Raw genomic sequence first — 18103 nt, 5'->3', positions numbered from 1 at the left:
GTGGTGGACTCTTCACTATTCTTTTTTCTTGTGAAATTTCTTTTTTTTTTTTTTTTTTGGAAAAACTGAGGAGGAAGACGATATGTCTGTTGCTGGGGATTTCAATTAAGGGAAAAGCAGTGTAGTTGTTGGGCATTTTAGAATTTTAGTATTGACTATCTATATAATCGATTTTCACAAATCACAAGGGTAATTTTGGAAATTGATGTATAACTTCCATCCATTATCCTACAATGTAAAAATACTCCTCTTGTATGATTTACAAATCAGCCTAGTAAATCATCTTTTACTTCATTTGATAAATCTTGTTTATTTCTCCTATCTTGCATTTTTACCCAAAAATGGGCCCAATTTACCACTTTTTCCATCTGTAAAACTAAACGACCTCTAATTATACATTATGTCCAATAATGCAATTAAAGTTATATTTATGGATTACTACAATTGTGTAATTACTGTTGTTAGTGATGTTATGTATTGTTATTGCTTTGTAATTATTATTATTGTGATTGTATATGGATCGATACTATTATGTTATTGTTTAGCAATTATGTAATGATTTCTTTTACTATTTAATATGCAAAAAAATGACGTTGGGTGAGTATGTTGATTTTGATGTTTGGTAAGGGGTGGGATTGTGTGGGTACCTAAAGTTAGGTATGTAGGAGGGACAAGAATGTGGTTCCCTAATATTGATACGGAGAGGTTATTATACTAATTTAATATATATATATACTAAGACTGGTGAGAAAGGGTTCAACATTCAAATGTAGTATTGTCCTCTTGGACAAAACTTTAGATAATGGGATTAAAAAATTTGCATGGGAATGATGACATCAGGGAGTTGTATAGGGGATACAAGAGATTGGGCGTAGTCCCTATTTGCGTTGAAGAACAACAATAGTGTCCTCTGTTAGTTGTTGAAACTCAAGGCAATAAAATATCCATTCACTACTCTTCATGGATAGTATTTCTAACTTGAATACTGGAATTCCAAAAAATGATATAGATTTAGCTAACTTAAACGTCCTATAATCCAAACTTGAATAAATTCTGCCGATATCAACACCCAAAATCCTAATATTGACATAAACTCTCATAATATTGCGTTCAACTTTAGACTTTCACCACATCATAATATAGATTCGCCATATTAATCTTCTTAACCCTGAAAGTTCACTAGACGATCAAAACAATCTTGAGGGTAGTGAATGTAGTGAGGAAGTTGGTGCTGAAGTGAATGCGAAGAGGCTAATTAGGATGAAAAGACTCACACGTTTGATGGTGGTGAGGATGAGGTGGGCCAGAGGGGTGATGGTTTGAAGGGCGAGCAAAGATGGTTTGAAGGGCCAGAGGGTTTGTATACGGATGCATATGCCTCCATAGTACATGTCACAAGATATTTCAAGTCACTCATTCTCAAATCAGCAACCTGATGTAGAATTTCTAAACCATGCTGATGTTTGAAAAGTCATCGAGAAAATTTTAGTTTAGTATTATTTTTGTGGATGTTCCATCTACTTGCTACACAAGTTGAACCAATTCTAACTCAATTGATGCAACATGTAGAGATTGTTAATCATATGTTGTATATAATAACAATATATATCATATTCAAGTATTCATTCTTAATCATAGTAATTATCTAATGTCTATTTTCTATATACAACATACATATTCCTACGGAACAGGATACAGAACCTACAACAACTATTGAACCAAGAAGGTCTTCATAGATGCTCCCACATCCTCTGTCAAACAAAACCCAAAAGGACTAAAAGATTAATAAAAGAAAGTTAAAGTCCAATGCAGAGATCATGATCTCAAGTTTGAATACACATGATTCAATGGGATGGAGATCTGGCGAGGAGTTTCCAATAATAGACCCTCGCCAAGGAAATAAATGATTATTTGAAAAAAAAAGAAAGTTTGTAAAGTATCCATGAAGTCAGTATATATTACATGTCACAACTAAAAACCCAATGAAGGAGAGAACAATACATAAAATTCAAGATAATGATAGTTGGAATGGTTTAGGTGCAAGACTTAGGGCTCTTTTACTTTGTATGATGGAATTAAAACGAGATAGATAATTTTATCATTTTGATTATGCCTTTATTACAATTAATGACTTGCCAACCACATTAATATCGAACTTGGATAAATCTAAACAAAAAATAAACCTTAATTGGATATCAAAGTAAATCCTTTTAAGTAAAGGAGGCTTTAGGAAAAGAATCAAACAAAGCACCTGAAAATGCCTAATCGGCATAGAAAAAGCTGAAATTGATAGAAATGATAGTGGATATTATGTAATACCCCTTTAAGTTAGAAGGCTACACAAAAGGTTCCTATGCGCTTTGGACACAATAAACGTATATCAATTAGATTCACTTTGCATTCTATATGGCAAATCTAACGCATTACGAGTTGATTGCAATAAATTAAGAAAATGAACTAAGTCAGATGAGTCTAACGCCTTATTTATCTGGGTGGATTGAGCGTTATATCCGACTATTTACTTTTAATTTTTCAAGCTCATAATAAAATAATTTGATTCGATACTAAATTTACCATTTTAGAATTGGAACGAATAACAGTTCTTTGTTGGCCCACTGCCTAGGAAATAATTGCATTTTTTAACCAAAATTTGTGATGGTTTTGGTCCAAATTGTTTCAGAAGTAGAGAAATGTCATAAATGCTTGACCAATAATAAATTCATATTTGACAATGATGTTGACTATGCCATCACTTCCACTTCCCTTTTTATCTCTTTCTTCCAAGCTAGGGGTCTCACTTGTGCAATAAGGTAAAGAAAAATCTGATCTTCATGCGATTTTGTCCTATTTGTGGGCAGTGGGCACTTTAGTGAAAATAAACTTTGTCCCAATTTATTTCATGCTAAGTAAACATCTGATTATATTACCAAACATTTTAACATTTATTTTATCATCCAATGTAAGTGTAATATAATGTTATCATATCCATAAATTTCATAGAATTTATCACATATTAATCCCATCAAATAATATAAACGGGGTTTAATAAATATTCCCGACTAAAGTTTATGTTAAGCCACTCTATTAAGGCCAAGAAAATAGTAGTTGGCCCCAAAAATTATAAACAACTCGTTTGAAGCCGAAAAGGTACCACTTTACTAGGAAAGAATCATAAACAATTTCGGTAAGATAAAAAAAAAAAATTATTGTTGGTTCTGAAGTTTTATTAAATTTAGACTTAAATTTGGACAAAAAATACAGGATCTTTCACTAAAACATGTTGCAAATCAATTCTAAGAAATAGATCAATTTAAAGATAAATTCAAAAAATAGAACTAATTCGAACTTTTAAAATTAATTCTTAAGCCACGTCAAATATAATTGATAAAAATATAAAAAAGAAGTTACTATAATAATAAGAGATTACAAGAACTTGTCTCACGATACTTTTACAAAGCATAGAAAAACGTGTTTATGAAAAATATTCATTTTTCTTCAACTTGCATTTAAAAAGTAAATAAAAATAAAAATATCAGAAGAATTGTACGCCTGTTAGCTGTCCCATAGTATGAAAATTCCCGTAGAATCCCATTCCACGTTTTCTTTAACGGAAAAAAGGGCCGTCAGCGTAGCGTGAACAGTATTTCAGTGTTCCTTCCATTGTACCCTTTCTCCACTCCCAAATAAAACCGAAAAGAAAACGACTCCAAAAATTTCCCCATGGCAGTTGCCACCACCACTGCCATACGTACATACATATCCATATACGTATAACTGAAAGCCTACCGGCTACTCTCTCGCTCTTCCTGTGTTGCGTCACTGTGATCGACTTCAGATCTGAAGAGGAGGTGAGAGCTATTGATTTTGATCCGAATAGTATCGAATAAGGGCGCGTTTTGGGGGTGGATGGAAAATGAAGTACATAGACAATTTGCCGAGCATGGATCTGATGCGGTCAGAGAAGATGATGTTCGCGCAGCTCATTATCCCAGTCGAGTCGGCTCACCGCGCCATATCTTATCTCGGCGAACTCGGTCTCCTCCAATTCCGAGACGTATGCTCAGATCTCTCTTTTGCGACTCCTTTTCGTTTTTGTCAAATTTTCACTTGCAATGTTGATCATTATATATCCTCCTCTTTATTATGGGTCGAATTTAGTTTTCGTAAGGGAGTGAAGACCTAAAAAAGAGTATTTGAATGCTGGGGAAATGCTGTAATATGGTGATCGAGTGGAAATATGAATCTAGCTTGACACTGATGTTGCCTCACTGATTGGGATCGGGTTCTTCATTAATTGAGTTTTGCCTTTGACAGTTTGCTGTGAATTCCGTCTGTTTATCAGTAATTAAGGTATTAAGTGCATAAAATTAGTTGCACAGGAATTAATGATCCTTTTTGTAGACTTCAAGTGTATTCATTTGTTTTCTCCATTGATTGTGAGAATGTGTTTGTAGCTGATTCAGAGAGATACGTTCTGAAATCACATAATTAATTTTTTTTTCTTGTTCCAACTATCTTTTAGTTTGGTTAACAGTTTCATTAATAATATAGAATATGGATAACTGGTGTTCTTGGGGGTATTTTATTGGGACATGTGTGAAAGAGAAAACTGTAATGCCTAGAACAAAGGATAAGTCATTTAGTGTTCTATTCTGGCCAGCATTTAAGAGGCTTTGCACTAAAGTTGTGAATGATGATGTTGTTATTTGCGTTAAGATCTTTATTGTTTAGGAGATGCTATTGGGGAACCCCTAGGGACATGCTTCTGCAAGTTTTACTTCTAAATTATTTGATAGAAGTCCTCTCCGTGCTTATGTTTGATTTTGTTTATCCTGTATTCTGCTTGTTCTCACGGATGCACTCAACTATCTTATTGTTACTGGCAGCTGAATGATGATAAAAGCCCTTTCCAGAGGACATTTGTTAATCAGGTATTTTTCATGAACTGCTATTGGATGTTGAGATTTAAAAGATATCTTTGCTTATTCTATTCCCTAGATTTTGAGTGTTACACATAAGCTAAGTTGTTTAAGCAATGGCAATCTATCTCCCTAAATCGGTTACTTAATTTCTTTCTCCATGTCACAGCACATGAGATGATTGGACTTTATGGTCAATTGGACCATTTACCAAGACTGATTGCTTAATGAAAATAATGTTAAAATATGCCAAAAATATTGGTGATGTATATTGTTTTTAGAACTAGAAAATCAAATATGCCTCTGAAATATATTGCTACAATTTTAAGAATAGTTGTTTAATCACAAGATCAAGCATAATGTTAATAATTTCAAGTATTATTGCTTGGCGTTGGCAGGAGATTATTTTGTAATTCAATTGCAATATTTATTCATGTGGAATGCTGAATGAGATGCATGTTTGTTTACCCTTTATGCTATTCTAATGCCTGTAGTTATGGAAACTTTTCTGGTAATGTTTTCATCATTGTTGGTTATCCTGGAACTATTAAGATCTGCCTATTCTCCCCCACCAATTATGGCATAAATTCCTGTCTCTGTCTTTCTCTTTTCTTAAGTTTACTTATGTACCATCTAAAGGTATTTGGAGATAACAAAAACTTACATAGTCAAAGACTAGTTCCTCATCACTGTCATAATCTGGAGCAGCTTCTGCTCCCTGCAAGGTTATCTTAGGCAGCTCCTATCGTCTAGTCTGGTTGGCTAATTTTGTTGGCTCCTATCTTTTGGCAGCCTTTGAGTTAGAGCCAGCAAGTCTTTTCTATATGGAATTGAATTTATTCCTGACTGTTCAGAAGTTGATAGTTTACTCCGAAATACTGGCTTCAGTATCGACGAATAGGCAAGAGAGCACCATCTCATGAAGCAAAGGAAGTAAGCGGATTACACCTAAGTGATATATATGAGGAGCCATCTAGGAATAACACTTAACTTTACAGATAGAGCTATGTTGCTGTGTTCATTTTTTGGACGGTGGGGATTGTGGTCTATTAAATTGAATGTACTGTTCTGGAAGTTTTACTATGTTCTTTTTACGGACAGTGGGGATCATGGCCTATTAAAGTGCATGTACTGCCTGGAAGTTGTTTGCAGGATAGTACATAAACTGTTAAGAGGTTAGACATGCTGATGCATATTAGTTCAAAATAATGTGTAAGTAGTGATCTTGTTGAAAGCCATTTGCAGTAAGGTTTCAGATGAATTCAATATTGTATTTTAAACTTTCTGGTTTACATTTCCTATATGGAATAGGAAAAACATGTTTCTGGTTTATTCACTTTCAGTCACATGGATTGTGTGGATTTTTTATAAATGTATTGTCTTTGTTACTAGTGAGGGTTAATAGGTGACATTTCTCCTGTAAGACGTCAGTGCTTGTATTATCCTTGTTTTACAAGCATGCTGCAGATTCCTCTACATTTATTCCTTTTCCAAACAAGAAAATTGAATCAAACAAAATTAACAGAAACTGTTCCCAAGGCCCCATTATTTCTTTATCTACTGGAAGCAGAACTGCAGAACTGAACTGCTCGTGTACGGTGTATGCACAAATCTTCACTAGGCCACTTGTCTGTCACTTTTCCTCTTATTTGGTTGTAGGAAGTGACTGTCTTCTGCTACTCTTCTCCTTGGTTGTTATAATTCTGTTTTTGGTAAAATGTGGTCAGGTTAAAAGATGTGCTGAGATGTCGAGAAAACTACGATTTTTCAAAGATCAGATACATAAAGCTGGCCTTATGCCATCTCCTCATCCAGTTTCACAACCGGATATTGAATTAGAAGAACTGGAGGTCCGTTTCTTTCTTTCTTCGTTTTCTCCTTCTCATTCATAATACTACTATTACTACCCCTACTATTATAATCATTATGCTTGATGTGCTTGCAATTAATACATCTCTGTAAGAAAAGATACCTTTTCTCTATCCTTCCATGCAATTAATTCAGACTAATTTGCTCTCTTTTTGATTTTAGATTCGACTTGCAGAGCATGAGCACGAACTTATTGAAATGAATGGTAACAGTGAGAAACTGCAGCAAACATATAATGAGCTGCTTGAGTTCAAGATGGTTCTGCAGAAGGTACACTATCAAACTATTGATCATCTTCTTCTTTCTCAAAATAGAGCATTTTCAAAATAAAAGCTGTCAACCTTTTAACTGTAAAGGTATAAGAATACATAAATGTATCAAATGTCAATTGATTATTATCAAGTTGTTATCTTTTGAGTAAATGATCATTGACAGACTTTTGAAACAGTTGTGATATTTAGCTATTACATGTATTCTGTTTTTTTTTTCTTTTTAAAATCTAGAAATTCCTGACCAATAATAAATAGGTTCCATAATTTGGAAGATCTAATAAGGGGCATCACAAGTTTTTCTCACTTAATGCTTACTCATGGTACAGTTTGTTGAACAACAAAAGTAAAAAATGAGCATTGTATAGAATACAAGAAAGCAGTCATTCACACAGCTTAAAAAAAGATTTTTTTCTTCTTCATTCATGCATCTAATAAGACAATTAGTCTTCTTGTGCATATACACAGACAACAAGTAAATAATTGCACAAAAATCGGAGACAAAAGAATAGTCATTCACAGGCAACAAAGAAATGAGCAAAAATGGAAGAGAAGACGTACATGGTTCAATTGATTGGCCTGGGTCAAATGGCAAGATCAAATAGGAAAAGAATAAAGCATTAGTCTTGATGTCGGAGCAGCAGTAAATAGTGACATCAGATTATTCAACTAATCCTATTAATTTTTTTGGGAGGGTTGGGGTCGGGTGGGGGCACAGCACTTTTTTCTTTTATTAATTTAACCGACTTTTGAGTATGTAGATTCATGTTGAAAATGATGTAATATTGGGTATGCCTGATCTGCAAGGTGAATATATGACAGTCTTATTTTGGGAACTAAAACTGTGATGAATGCAGTGTGCTGGTTGCATTAATTTGACGCCCAAGAAAACATCAACTTGGACTCTTAGGAATACATGAAGTGGAATTACTGCAATAGTCTCATTATCAAATCTACACTATCATAAGTGATATAATGACATGTGAGCATTTTAATGGGCGATTTCAGGCAGGTGACTTCCTTGTGCCGGGTGAGAGTCATTCAGAAGAGACGGAATTAGATGAAAATGTCTATACAAACAATGATTATTCAGATACAGTATCACTGCTTGAACAGGTAATGTGCATATGATCCTTTTAGGTGTATTACTTTAATGCTTTGGGGATTATTGCCCGATGCTGTATTTATGTAGATTGTCTAACTGCAGGAGATGCAACCTGGGCCCTCAAACCAATCTGGTGTAAAATTTATAAGTGGCATCATTTGTAAATCCAAAGTTCTGAGATTTGAGAGAATGTTATTTCGAGCTACAAGGGGCAATATGCTGTTTAATCAGGCACCAGCTGGTGATCGGATCTTGGATCGTGCATCAAATGAAATGGTCATTGTTTCCCCCAATTCTCTATCCAGAGAAAATTCACTTTCCTATTTGAGTGCCAAAGCTCAACCATTTAAAATTTCTAAAGAAACTATGATACCAATTCAGAAATGAAAAGAATTGATCTCTGTTTTCCATCTTAAAAACGTCTGTTTCTTTTTTAAACTGGTTTTGGTTTATTTCTTTTCGCATGACTTTTACTTTTAAATTACAGGATATTGCCTGGTTTTGGATCGTCCTTACTGATGACCAGCCGCAAAATATTTTGAATAATTGATGTCAACCTTTGCACCTGCAGGTTCAGAAAACAGTTTTTGTGGTATTCTTCTCAGGCGAGCAGGCAAGAAAAAAGATCCTGAAAATTTGTGAAGCATTTGGTGCAAACTGCTATCCAATTCCTGAAGACACAACCAAACGGAGGCAAATAACTAGAGAAGTATGTTGCTGAATAGATTACTCTTGTATGTTGTGACATCTTGAAAGTTCCAGGATCATGGGTGCTCTCAGTTGCACACACTGTTGTTGTGATAAGAAATGCAAAAATTTGGTTAATCTTTATTTTCCATTTAATGAACATGTTGATTTATGATGATATACATGAGAGTTGTGGGTTGGTTAAGAATGCGTAAATATCTGCAACATGGTTTGATCCTTGTGAGTCAACATACAACATGATCTCAAGATTAATAATAGTTCTGCAAGTAACCCCTTATGAACTTACTACTTGATAACCATTGTATCTTATTTAGTACTCTGAATCCATATATTTCTATGGGATCTACCAGTTCAATCTATTAAAGCCTATTGTGAAGTTGTGCATGCCCTCAAATTCTCACCAGTTTGCTGCTTGTATACAGGTTTATTTTGGTAAATAAAAGTAGATATGTGCTTATTACTCTCTATTTTCAGGTTTTGTCACGCTTGTCTGAGTTGGAAACAACGTTAGACGCTGGCCTACATCATCGGGATGCAGCTCTGACATCTATCGGATTTCAGCTTACAAAGTGGATGAATATGGTAGGGCCAAATTGTTGGATTTTTCTTCTTATGAAACTCCAGGTGACTTTAGCAAGTCTAGAAACTCAAGTCCATTCCCATAACTGCTCTTTCTAGGTGAGAAGGGAAAAGGCCATCTATGACACGCTAAATATGCTGAATTTTGATGTCACCAAGAAGTGTCTGGTTGGTGAGGGTTGGTGTCCAGTATTTGCTAAAACTAAGGTATTTTTCTACTGAATTTTGTTAAATATTTTTTGGGAAAAACCTAATGTAACTGCCATTTTATATAATTAAGCTGAAAGGATAAATTCCCTAATACTGCAGATTCAAGAAGCTCTGCAACGTGCAACTTTTGATAGTAATTCACAAATGGGTATAATATTTCATGTGATGGATTCAGTCGAACCGCCTCCAACATACTTCAGAACAAACCATTTTACAAATGCATATCAAGAAATTGTTGATGCATATGGGTGAGTCAATGCACAATCATACTTCTTTGGACATGATTCCTTTTACTGTTATTCTCTTCAATATAGCAAGTATAATGTATTTATCCACAAGAAAAATTGTCGATAGGTCATCCATCAAATCCTGCTGCTGTGTCATCCTCATGCGCTTGCATTTAAGGCACAAAAAACAGTCAAACATACTGTTAGCTTTGCTTGAGTTTATGCTGAAAGCAAATGATTTTTATTAATATGTGCATTTGTTGTTATTACTTATGTATTTCTTCCCCTACTTTCTAGATCCTTTGTCTAAATGACATACATGCAGAAACTTATTTTCCATGAACAAAGTTTTCTTGATTTTCCTTTGGAATTAGTGGATATCAGGAAACTTGTCAGGATTTGTCATGCTCCTAGATCTGAAATTACTTCGTCCAGTTACCATATTCAATTTATGTTGTCTTGCCACTTGCTGTCATTTGCTTGATCGCTGGCTGTATAACACTTGTTTGTTTTATGTTCACTCAATAAAAAAGCTGAAAGGAATGAAGGAGAATCAAAAGTGCATTCTTAAAAATCTGTATCGTGCCATGATGTTCTATTAACCTATGCCCCTTTGTTCTCAAAGAACCCTATAAAAGAGTTTCTAAATTTCACAGAAATAATTTATGAAAGAAAATGCATTGGTTAGTTCTTGATATTAAATATTGCAGATCGGGGACTATATTCTGTCAAACAAGGTGGAATGTGGGATTATTTAACCTGGAATATGTTGATAGAATGGGTAAGAGGTGCAACTAAAGAACTATTTGTGGGAGCCTCCAGATTCCTCAATATTGTTATACAGCCAAAATACATTTCCTTTCAGTAGCTTCCTTAGTTATGTCTGAGGAATCTTCTACTAAGTTTATGAGGTGTTTCTATTATGGCTTGGAAGTTACTTCAAGTGAAACTTGAAAATGGAAAGAAGCATCAACTTTGGTTTGATCACGGGCATCCAGTTGGTTTGTTTTATGTGATTTCCTTCTTAGTAAGAAGACAGTTGGCTTCACCTGGAGGTGGTTAGCTGGTTTCTATATCAGCTGAAGGATCCTTGTTTCCCTTGGTGCAAAATGGAATCAAGTAGTGAACAGGCTTATTTGGCTTCTTCCTAGCATGGATTTTGAAAGTATGTGCTATGAAATTATTGCTGTTTCTTAATGCCTGTTGTAGAAAAAGACCACATGGTTTTCTGAATACAGAGATACATTCTGGAGCACTTCAGGGACAGATCCCAGCAGGGACATATGCATAGTATTGGGCAGTGTTTCCGGGAACTCAACAAAAGTAGCCTTAATATTTTAAACTTCTCTAAAGATTTCTTGTCTGCTAGGTGTTGAGACCCGTGTATAGTTGGCACAGTGGAACTGAAACGTGCATTGCTTAGTGGAGGTCTGGAATGATTGGAGAAATTGTTCTCTTTAATGGTTGGGATACCCACATATTCTTGTTTGCCATAAGGCTTGTTTGGTATTTGGTTTTCATTTTCTGAAGAAAACAAAACTATTAAGCATGATATGTTCAAGATAATTAATTAGACAAGTTACTATTTATTTAACATTTGAAATGGACATATCCTATACATGCCTTGATGGTGCCCCCAACTTTAGACAATAGACTACTGACAAGACATGCTTGGCAAACTTGCAATTGAGGTTACACAAGCTCTTAAGAGAATTGAATATTGATAAAGTTCAAGCATTAATGGTGTGATATTGATGTTATTTTGAGTTGATATATGCTATTTCGCTGATGTCAAATACATTCACTTTCAAGCAATTTTTCTTTTTTTTGAAGAAGTCAACAGTTTGCAAATGATGATTTGTGCTGTGCATCTCTGTCTGCATGCAAATGCTTAGCTGAGACATGCGAGGTACTGACTTCTTTCTTTTTTTCTGGTCAGTGTCGCTAAATACCAGGAGGCAAATCCTGCAGTTTATACCATTGTTACATTTCCATTTCTTTTTGCTGTGATGTTTGGGGATTGGGGTCATGGCATATGCTTGCTGTTGGGAGCTTTAATCCTCATAGCCCGTGAGAAAAGGCTTGGTTCACAGGTATGTCATGGCATTGTTCATGTATCTTCAAAGGATTTGGTTTCCGTTTAAACACAACTATACAATAATTTGTCGGTCCAATTTTATTACCCCTAGTTACCCTTTTGATGGATCTCAAATTTTGTTCTTCTGCTGTGTGCAGTCTCTGCCTTGATTCATTGATCTGTTGATGATTGATGTTGTTTTAGACAGATTGTTATTCTTTATTTGGATTGTGAAGTAGCTGAGGTGGGTACATTATTCAAGCAAGACCATTTCCTTTGGGCTCCTATTCTTGAGCATGTCATGTAGTCAATTAATTGTTTTAGAACATGCATAGGCAGTGGCTGGACCTAAAAAGTGATAAATGGTTCACTATGCTTATGATTCATTGTAGCTTTTGTTGTTGACAATAGTGTGGAGGAAACTTAGAATTCATTTGCTGGATTATTTCCTGGATAACAAACTTTCTTGCATGACAAAAGTGATGAACATATATGAGGGCACGTAGCCTGGAATACAATTCAACAGGCTGCTATAGCTTTACATATTTTCATGAAGTAGATGTAAAGAGTGCCTGTATCTGTCGAAGAGTTGGAAACATAGATCAACTTTCAACCATATTTCATTTACAATCAGTGGTGAGGAACCTACAAAAATATACATCGGCTGTTTGGTGACACCTTAATGACTGAATTTTGTACAGAGTTGTGCATGTAAATAAAGCTTATGAAGTTTCCTATCTAGCAAGGAACACAAAAAAAATGCAATTTTCTTGTTAACAAGAGCTAAATTGTCATGTGGTAGAAACAAATAGATTTATCAACCCCATGAAACAGCACAAAATGCACTCAAAACTAGATTCTGTTCCAATCTCTGTGGAGTGTGAAAATTCCATGGAAGGTATACAACATTTCGTAGTTCTGTTGCAGTGTAAAGGCACATGCTTAGGTGCCTCAAAAGTAAGTTGTTGGAGTAGCTGAGTGAAAAAAGAAAAGTACTGAAAAAGCCAAATACACTTATGAAGGATAAGCAATATAACAAGTCACTTCATTATGATTGGGATTTGATCACTGTTAATTAACTTGATATTGCCTAGGTGAGAGTTGATATATATTAACTCTAATAGAGAAGGGAAAGGTCTTCCTTGCGAAAATTTGAAAGAGTAGGTGAAGTAATTAGGAAAACTAACCTATTTCATGTTTTATCAATAAACTTTATGATGGTGATGCGTCAATTTCATGGACGTAAGTTTATATGTATTTGTATAAATATATATTTATATAATATGTGCTGCTTGGTTATGTTTATGTTAGTTATTTTACCTCCATTTAAATGTTTGTTCTGATCAGAAACTTGGCAGCTTCATGGAGATGCTATTCGGTGGCCGATATGTCCTCCTTATGATGTCTCTCTTTTCAATTTACTGTGGCTTGATATACAATGAATTCTTTTCCGTTCCTTTTCACATATTTGGTACCTCTGCCTACAAATGCCGAGATGCTACCTGCAGGTATGGAGTACCCATCTTTTTGTCATTGAGATACGTCTGTTCTTTGTTATATTTCCAGTTAAATTTGCAGTCTTATCTATTCTTCCTCTTCATGTTCTGCCTCCAAGGTCAGAGAAAAAATGACAATGAAAAAGAAAACTGGGGGGAAATAGTTGCATCAGGAAAGAATCAAGACTTAGAGATTTTAAAAGAAGGGTAGGGCCCTAAAAAGAAAACTAAAATACGGTTCCTAGGTCATAAAACAGAAGGCTAAGTGTGAAGTAGTTGTGATTGAATTTGGCTTCATGGACCAACAAATAGGGTCCATTAAGATGCCTTAAGTTACACTTAATAGTTTTTGAATTAGGATATGACCACCACAGCATGTGTGTATACTATTATCATTATTTTTTCCAAAATTTATTATCTATCGAGCATTTAGCTTACGTGTGACTGAAGTTGTTCATGTTCTATGAGATTGTGAAGTTTGTACCAAAATAAAGCATTGAATGATCATAGGCCATGTACGAGAAATTTGATGTGCATGCATTATTATATTCTTGGGATCTAAGTAACCAGGAGTGGATGAAATTAGCAACTGAAGCTTGTTAAACCCTGAGAATTCAACCGCCTGACTTCTTTGTTTGCCAGATCTCAATTTTTTTTTTTTTGGTGGAGTAAAAATTTATGATAGATCTCATTTGACCATGTTAATCAATGCTGATCTCCCATTAGCTTTCTATATTTCTGTGGTTCCCATTTGGTTTTTCCACATTTGAATATCACTATATCTCTGATTTGTGCATCTTTTCTTCTTTCTGATATATTATAATAATCATGTTTCTTCTTTTACTTGCATAAAAATTATGGATGTTGCTCTCTCTCTCTCTGTTTTAACAGTGATGCTCGTTCAGTTGGTTTAGTCAAATATAGAGATACATACCCATTTGGTGTAGATCCAAGTTGGCGTGGAAGTCGTTCCGAGCTGCCTTTCTTGAATTCTCTGAAGATGAAAATGTCGATTTTATTTGGTGTGGCTCAGATGAATCTTGGAATTGTACTAAGTTATTTCAATGCACGCTACTTCAGCAGCTCACTTGATATTAAGTATGTTCTCTGTCTTCTTTGCTCAACTCTCTAAGTTTTTATAGAGGCTTATTGTTTTGCTTTCTTACCAGGTATCAGTTTGTGCCACAGATGATCTTCCTTAACAGCCTTTTTGGGTATCTTTCTCTTCTCATTATTATTAAATGGTGTACTGGTTCTCAAGCAGACCTCTATCATGTGATGATTTACATGTTCCTAAGTCCATTTGAAGGTTTGGGTGAAAATAAGCTGTTCTGGGGTCAGAGTGTACTTCAGGCATGATTACCGTTGAATCTTGTGTAATTCTTCTATTATGCAAGTGCATAACTAAAATAGCGCACATTTAAACCAAAGTTGATTAGTAATAAATTTTACAGGTTATATTGTTGCTCTTAGCTGTTATTGCTGTCCCATGGATGCTCTTTCCCAAACCTTTTATTTTAAAGAGACTTCATACTGAGGTATTGTATGTACCATATATTTCTGTTCTTTTCCTTCAAACTGCTTTTCTTTTCTTTCATCTTATCCATCATCATAGGAAAGGATGGAAAATCTTTCTGCTTGAATCTGCCACATTCTTTCCCTTTGTGCTTCAAAAATATGTTTTCTCTTCTTTTATTCAGAACATTTACTGTTGAGGAATTTCCTCCCCATCTTTTTCACTGATATGGTTGTACATAATGCTTTTTGCAATAAAACCGGAGTGCCTTCTACTTTATCTCAAGAAAGCTATCAACTTGAAGTGCTTAGTTGGCCTTGTTTTCCTCGTGATTGTTAGCTGAAACAAGATCAGAAATAGGTATATCTGTGTATGCTGTTTTAATTTGGCTTATATGATTGGGTTCTTTAGAAACATTAGGAACAAAATTTGAAGTGAGTAATGTCCAATCTATTTGCCATTTTTATATAACTTTTTCTCCTCCTCGAAATATGCAGCCCATAGTTTGTTTTGGCACTAAATATATGATGACAGACACTGTACGATATGCATGTTCATTGATAGATTATGATGTTTTAGCATCACTATCCAACCATATGATGTTACAATTTTCCTGAAAGTAGCAACTTGATATTGAGTAAAGATTTCAATCTTGTAGTATTAGAGCTGTGTTTGGTAGTGTAGAGTCTATATTCATGAATGGCCACTTAAAAGAGTTAGATTAGTTTTTGCAATCTTGCAAACCTTGGATCAGGATTAACTTTGCATTTTCTTGTGCATATCTAAGAGATTTCAAGGCCGGGCATATGGAATTCTTGGGACCTCTGACATATATAATGATGAGGAGCCTGATTCTGCACGACATCCTCACGAATCGCACAATGAGGAGTTTAACTTCAGTGAGGTCTTTGTGCATCAAATGATACATTCTATTGAGTTTGTATTGGGTGCAGTTTCTAATACTGCATCATATCTCCGGCTGTGGGCTTTGAGGTATAGCAGTTTCAACATGCTGTTCTACAAATTTTTTATTCTTGGATTAGCTTCATCTTGTAACTGTTTTCGTTTCTTATCACAGTTTGGCCCACTCAGAGCTATCAACTGTTTTCTATGAAAAAGTTCTCCTTCTTGCCTGGGGGTAAGTTTTTGCAAAGCATGCACTCTATGCAATCGATGCCCTTTGAATTTTACAGGCTTTAATTTGAATATTCTTTTAGATGCACAAGGACTACTAGAGAAAAATAAAATTGGTTTTCAGAAAACTCCTATTGCAGTTTTTCCGGTCATAATTTCGAGCATAGAGTTCTCCTAAGTTCATGTATTTGTGGTGATTTTTAATAATTTTCTCCTTTTCTCCCGCCTTGTTTGCTGAATGATGATTTAGTGTGAAATTGAACAAAAAGCTATTTTTAACCTTGGATTTGGGTGGGAGAAACTTTACAAACTTAATGTATGTGAGCAGTTAGTCAATATCTGATGAATGTACAACCAGAGGTATTAGACATAGCCTGACAGATGACTTAACATGTTAACTTGATGGGCACTGTGACAGGATGAAACTACAGTTTCATATCTCTTGGAGGAAAATTGGGGGCAATTAGATGGTGGGTTTGAGTGAAAGATGCTGTTTAGGATGCCTGACAGAATCACATTCGTGATAAACTCTCTTCTGTTTGCTAGTATATAAAGGGTGTTCACATTTAGTCCGAAAAGAAAATTATTAATTGACAAGGCATTCTAATAAATGGTCAGTCCAAGAAGGGTGAGAATTTGACGATGAAAATGAGATGCGCATTCTTGCTGAGTGCGAACATGCTTCAGGCTCCAGTACAATGCTCAATATCAAGGTTGCCTTTTAATTGGTTGAATATTTTACTCTGCTTCATGCCAATAATGCAGGTATGACAATTTTATCATTCGTTTAGTGGGTCTGGCAGTTTTCTCTTTTGCAACAGCATTTATACTACTCATGATGGAGACTCTTAGTGCTTTCCTCCATGCCTTGCGGCTTCACTGGGTGGAGTTTCAGAACAAGTTCTACAGTGGCGATGGATATAAGTTCAGACCATTTTCATTTGCCTCATTAACTGATGATGACGACTAGCAATCTTTTCACGTCCATTTCTCTTTTGAGGTATTTGGAGGAAGTAGCAGGAAGAAGAAAAATTTTGCAGAGCCAATGGGACCATATAGTGGACCGCTAAGAGTCTTAGTTCTCAGTCTTTAACATGATACTAGTGGATTAGACTTGTAACTATAAGTCCTGACTCAACATTCGTTAGATGCAAAGGCGAGTTCATTGAGAGAGCTTGTAACTATTTTTGTCCTACATCCTTTCCTCCCTCATGCAAATAGGAATTAGGGATTCAGAAGCTGTAAAGAGAGACCTTTTCTTTTACGTACATACATTCTCTACCTTTTTAGTTCTTTCCAGGGAGCTACATTTATATAACCTTTATACAGAATGTGTACACGATTCTTTTTGTAATAATGTATCAAAGTCCGGCCGGTACATGATTTTCCAGATTATAGCATGTTGGCAAGAGAGTTATGTAGCGTCACTTGATCATAACTCTGGTTGTGTTATTTAACGAGGTTTTAGGTTGCAGGGCTCTTAGTTCATCTTGTTCTTCCCCGTTGTCTGTTTTTTGACATTGTTCTTTTACAGTTCAGTATTACATGTATCTGAATCTGCTTCTCTTGAGAATTCTCGTTTACTTTCAAGCATAGGCTAAGAGGCTACAGGGCATTACTGCAAATGGCGGATGATTGATATGGGTGGATTGGTTAAATGTCTGTTAGGGTCAATGTACAGGCCGTTATATCAAGTTAATATCTGAAATTTATTCATATTTTTGCATTTTTATTATCTTAATATATTTTCTTATTTAATTTTTATTATGACATAATTATGACATCATTGGTTATACCTCAATTCAACCAATATTCATGACTCAATTATTTTGACTCAGTTATTTTTTCAGTTCAATTACCGATTTTAATTTTAGAACATTGATTGAAAGCGACTCAAATTTAGAGGTCTAATTGCTATAATAAAATTTTTCAGGGAAGTAATTTGATATTTTAGTAATTTGTTCTTTATCAGTTCCTTTCTCTCCATAAACAAA

At 35.0% G+C, this 18103-nt stretch overlaps 1 protein-coding gene across 3 annotated transcripts; it reads left to right on the top strand.

Annotated features, from left to right (window-relative positions):
• The first annotated feature begins 3613 nt into the window (after positions 1 to 3613).
• On the top strand, positions 3614 to 17499 carry VHA-A1 (vacuolar proton ATPase A1). Of its 3 annotated transcripts, XM_011091556.3 has the most exons (18): positions 3616 to 4054; positions 4887 to 4931; positions 6647 to 6769; positions 6951 to 7058; positions 8066 to 8173; positions 8265 to 8438; positions 8734 to 8871; positions 9345 to 9452; positions 9549 to 9656; positions 9759 to 9907; positions 11826 to 11979; positions 13311 to 13471; positions 14351 to 14557; positions 14629 to 14812; positions 14914 to 14997; positions 15763 to 15968; positions 16054 to 16113; positions 16875 to 17499. In XM_011091556.3, exons 1-18 carry the CDS (start codon positions 3914 to 3916, stop codon positions 17077 to 17079), a joined length of 2463 nt encoding a protein of 820 aa, XP_011089858.1. In that variant the 5' UTR covers positions 3616 to 3913; the 3' UTR covers positions 17080 to 17499. The 3 variants fall into 3 exon arrangements, with proteins under 3 accessions (XP_011089859.1, XP_020552381.1, XP_011089858.1); XM_020696722.2 differs by lacking the exon at positions 14914 to 14997 and having other exon boundaries at positions 3615 to 4054; positions 14629 to 14673; positions 15765 to 15968; XM_011091557.3 differs by lacking the exons at positions 16054 to 16113; positions 16875 to 17499 and having other exon boundaries at positions 3614 to 4054; positions 15765 to 15955.
• Positions 17500 to 18103: the final 604 nt, after the last annotated feature.

This window comes from Sesamum indicum, linkage group LG9 (assembly GCF_026168435.1).
Source record: "Sesamum indicum cultivar Baizhima isolate 11 linkage group LG9, ASM2616843v1, whole genome shotgun sequence".
Classification (NCBI taxonomy): domain Eukaryota; kingdom Viridiplantae; phylum Streptophyta; class Magnoliopsida; order Lamiales; family Pedaliaceae; genus Sesamum; species Sesamum indicum.
The sequence above is the reverse complement of the archived record's forward strand: the minus strand, read 5'-3'. Positions and strand labels throughout refer to the sequence as shown.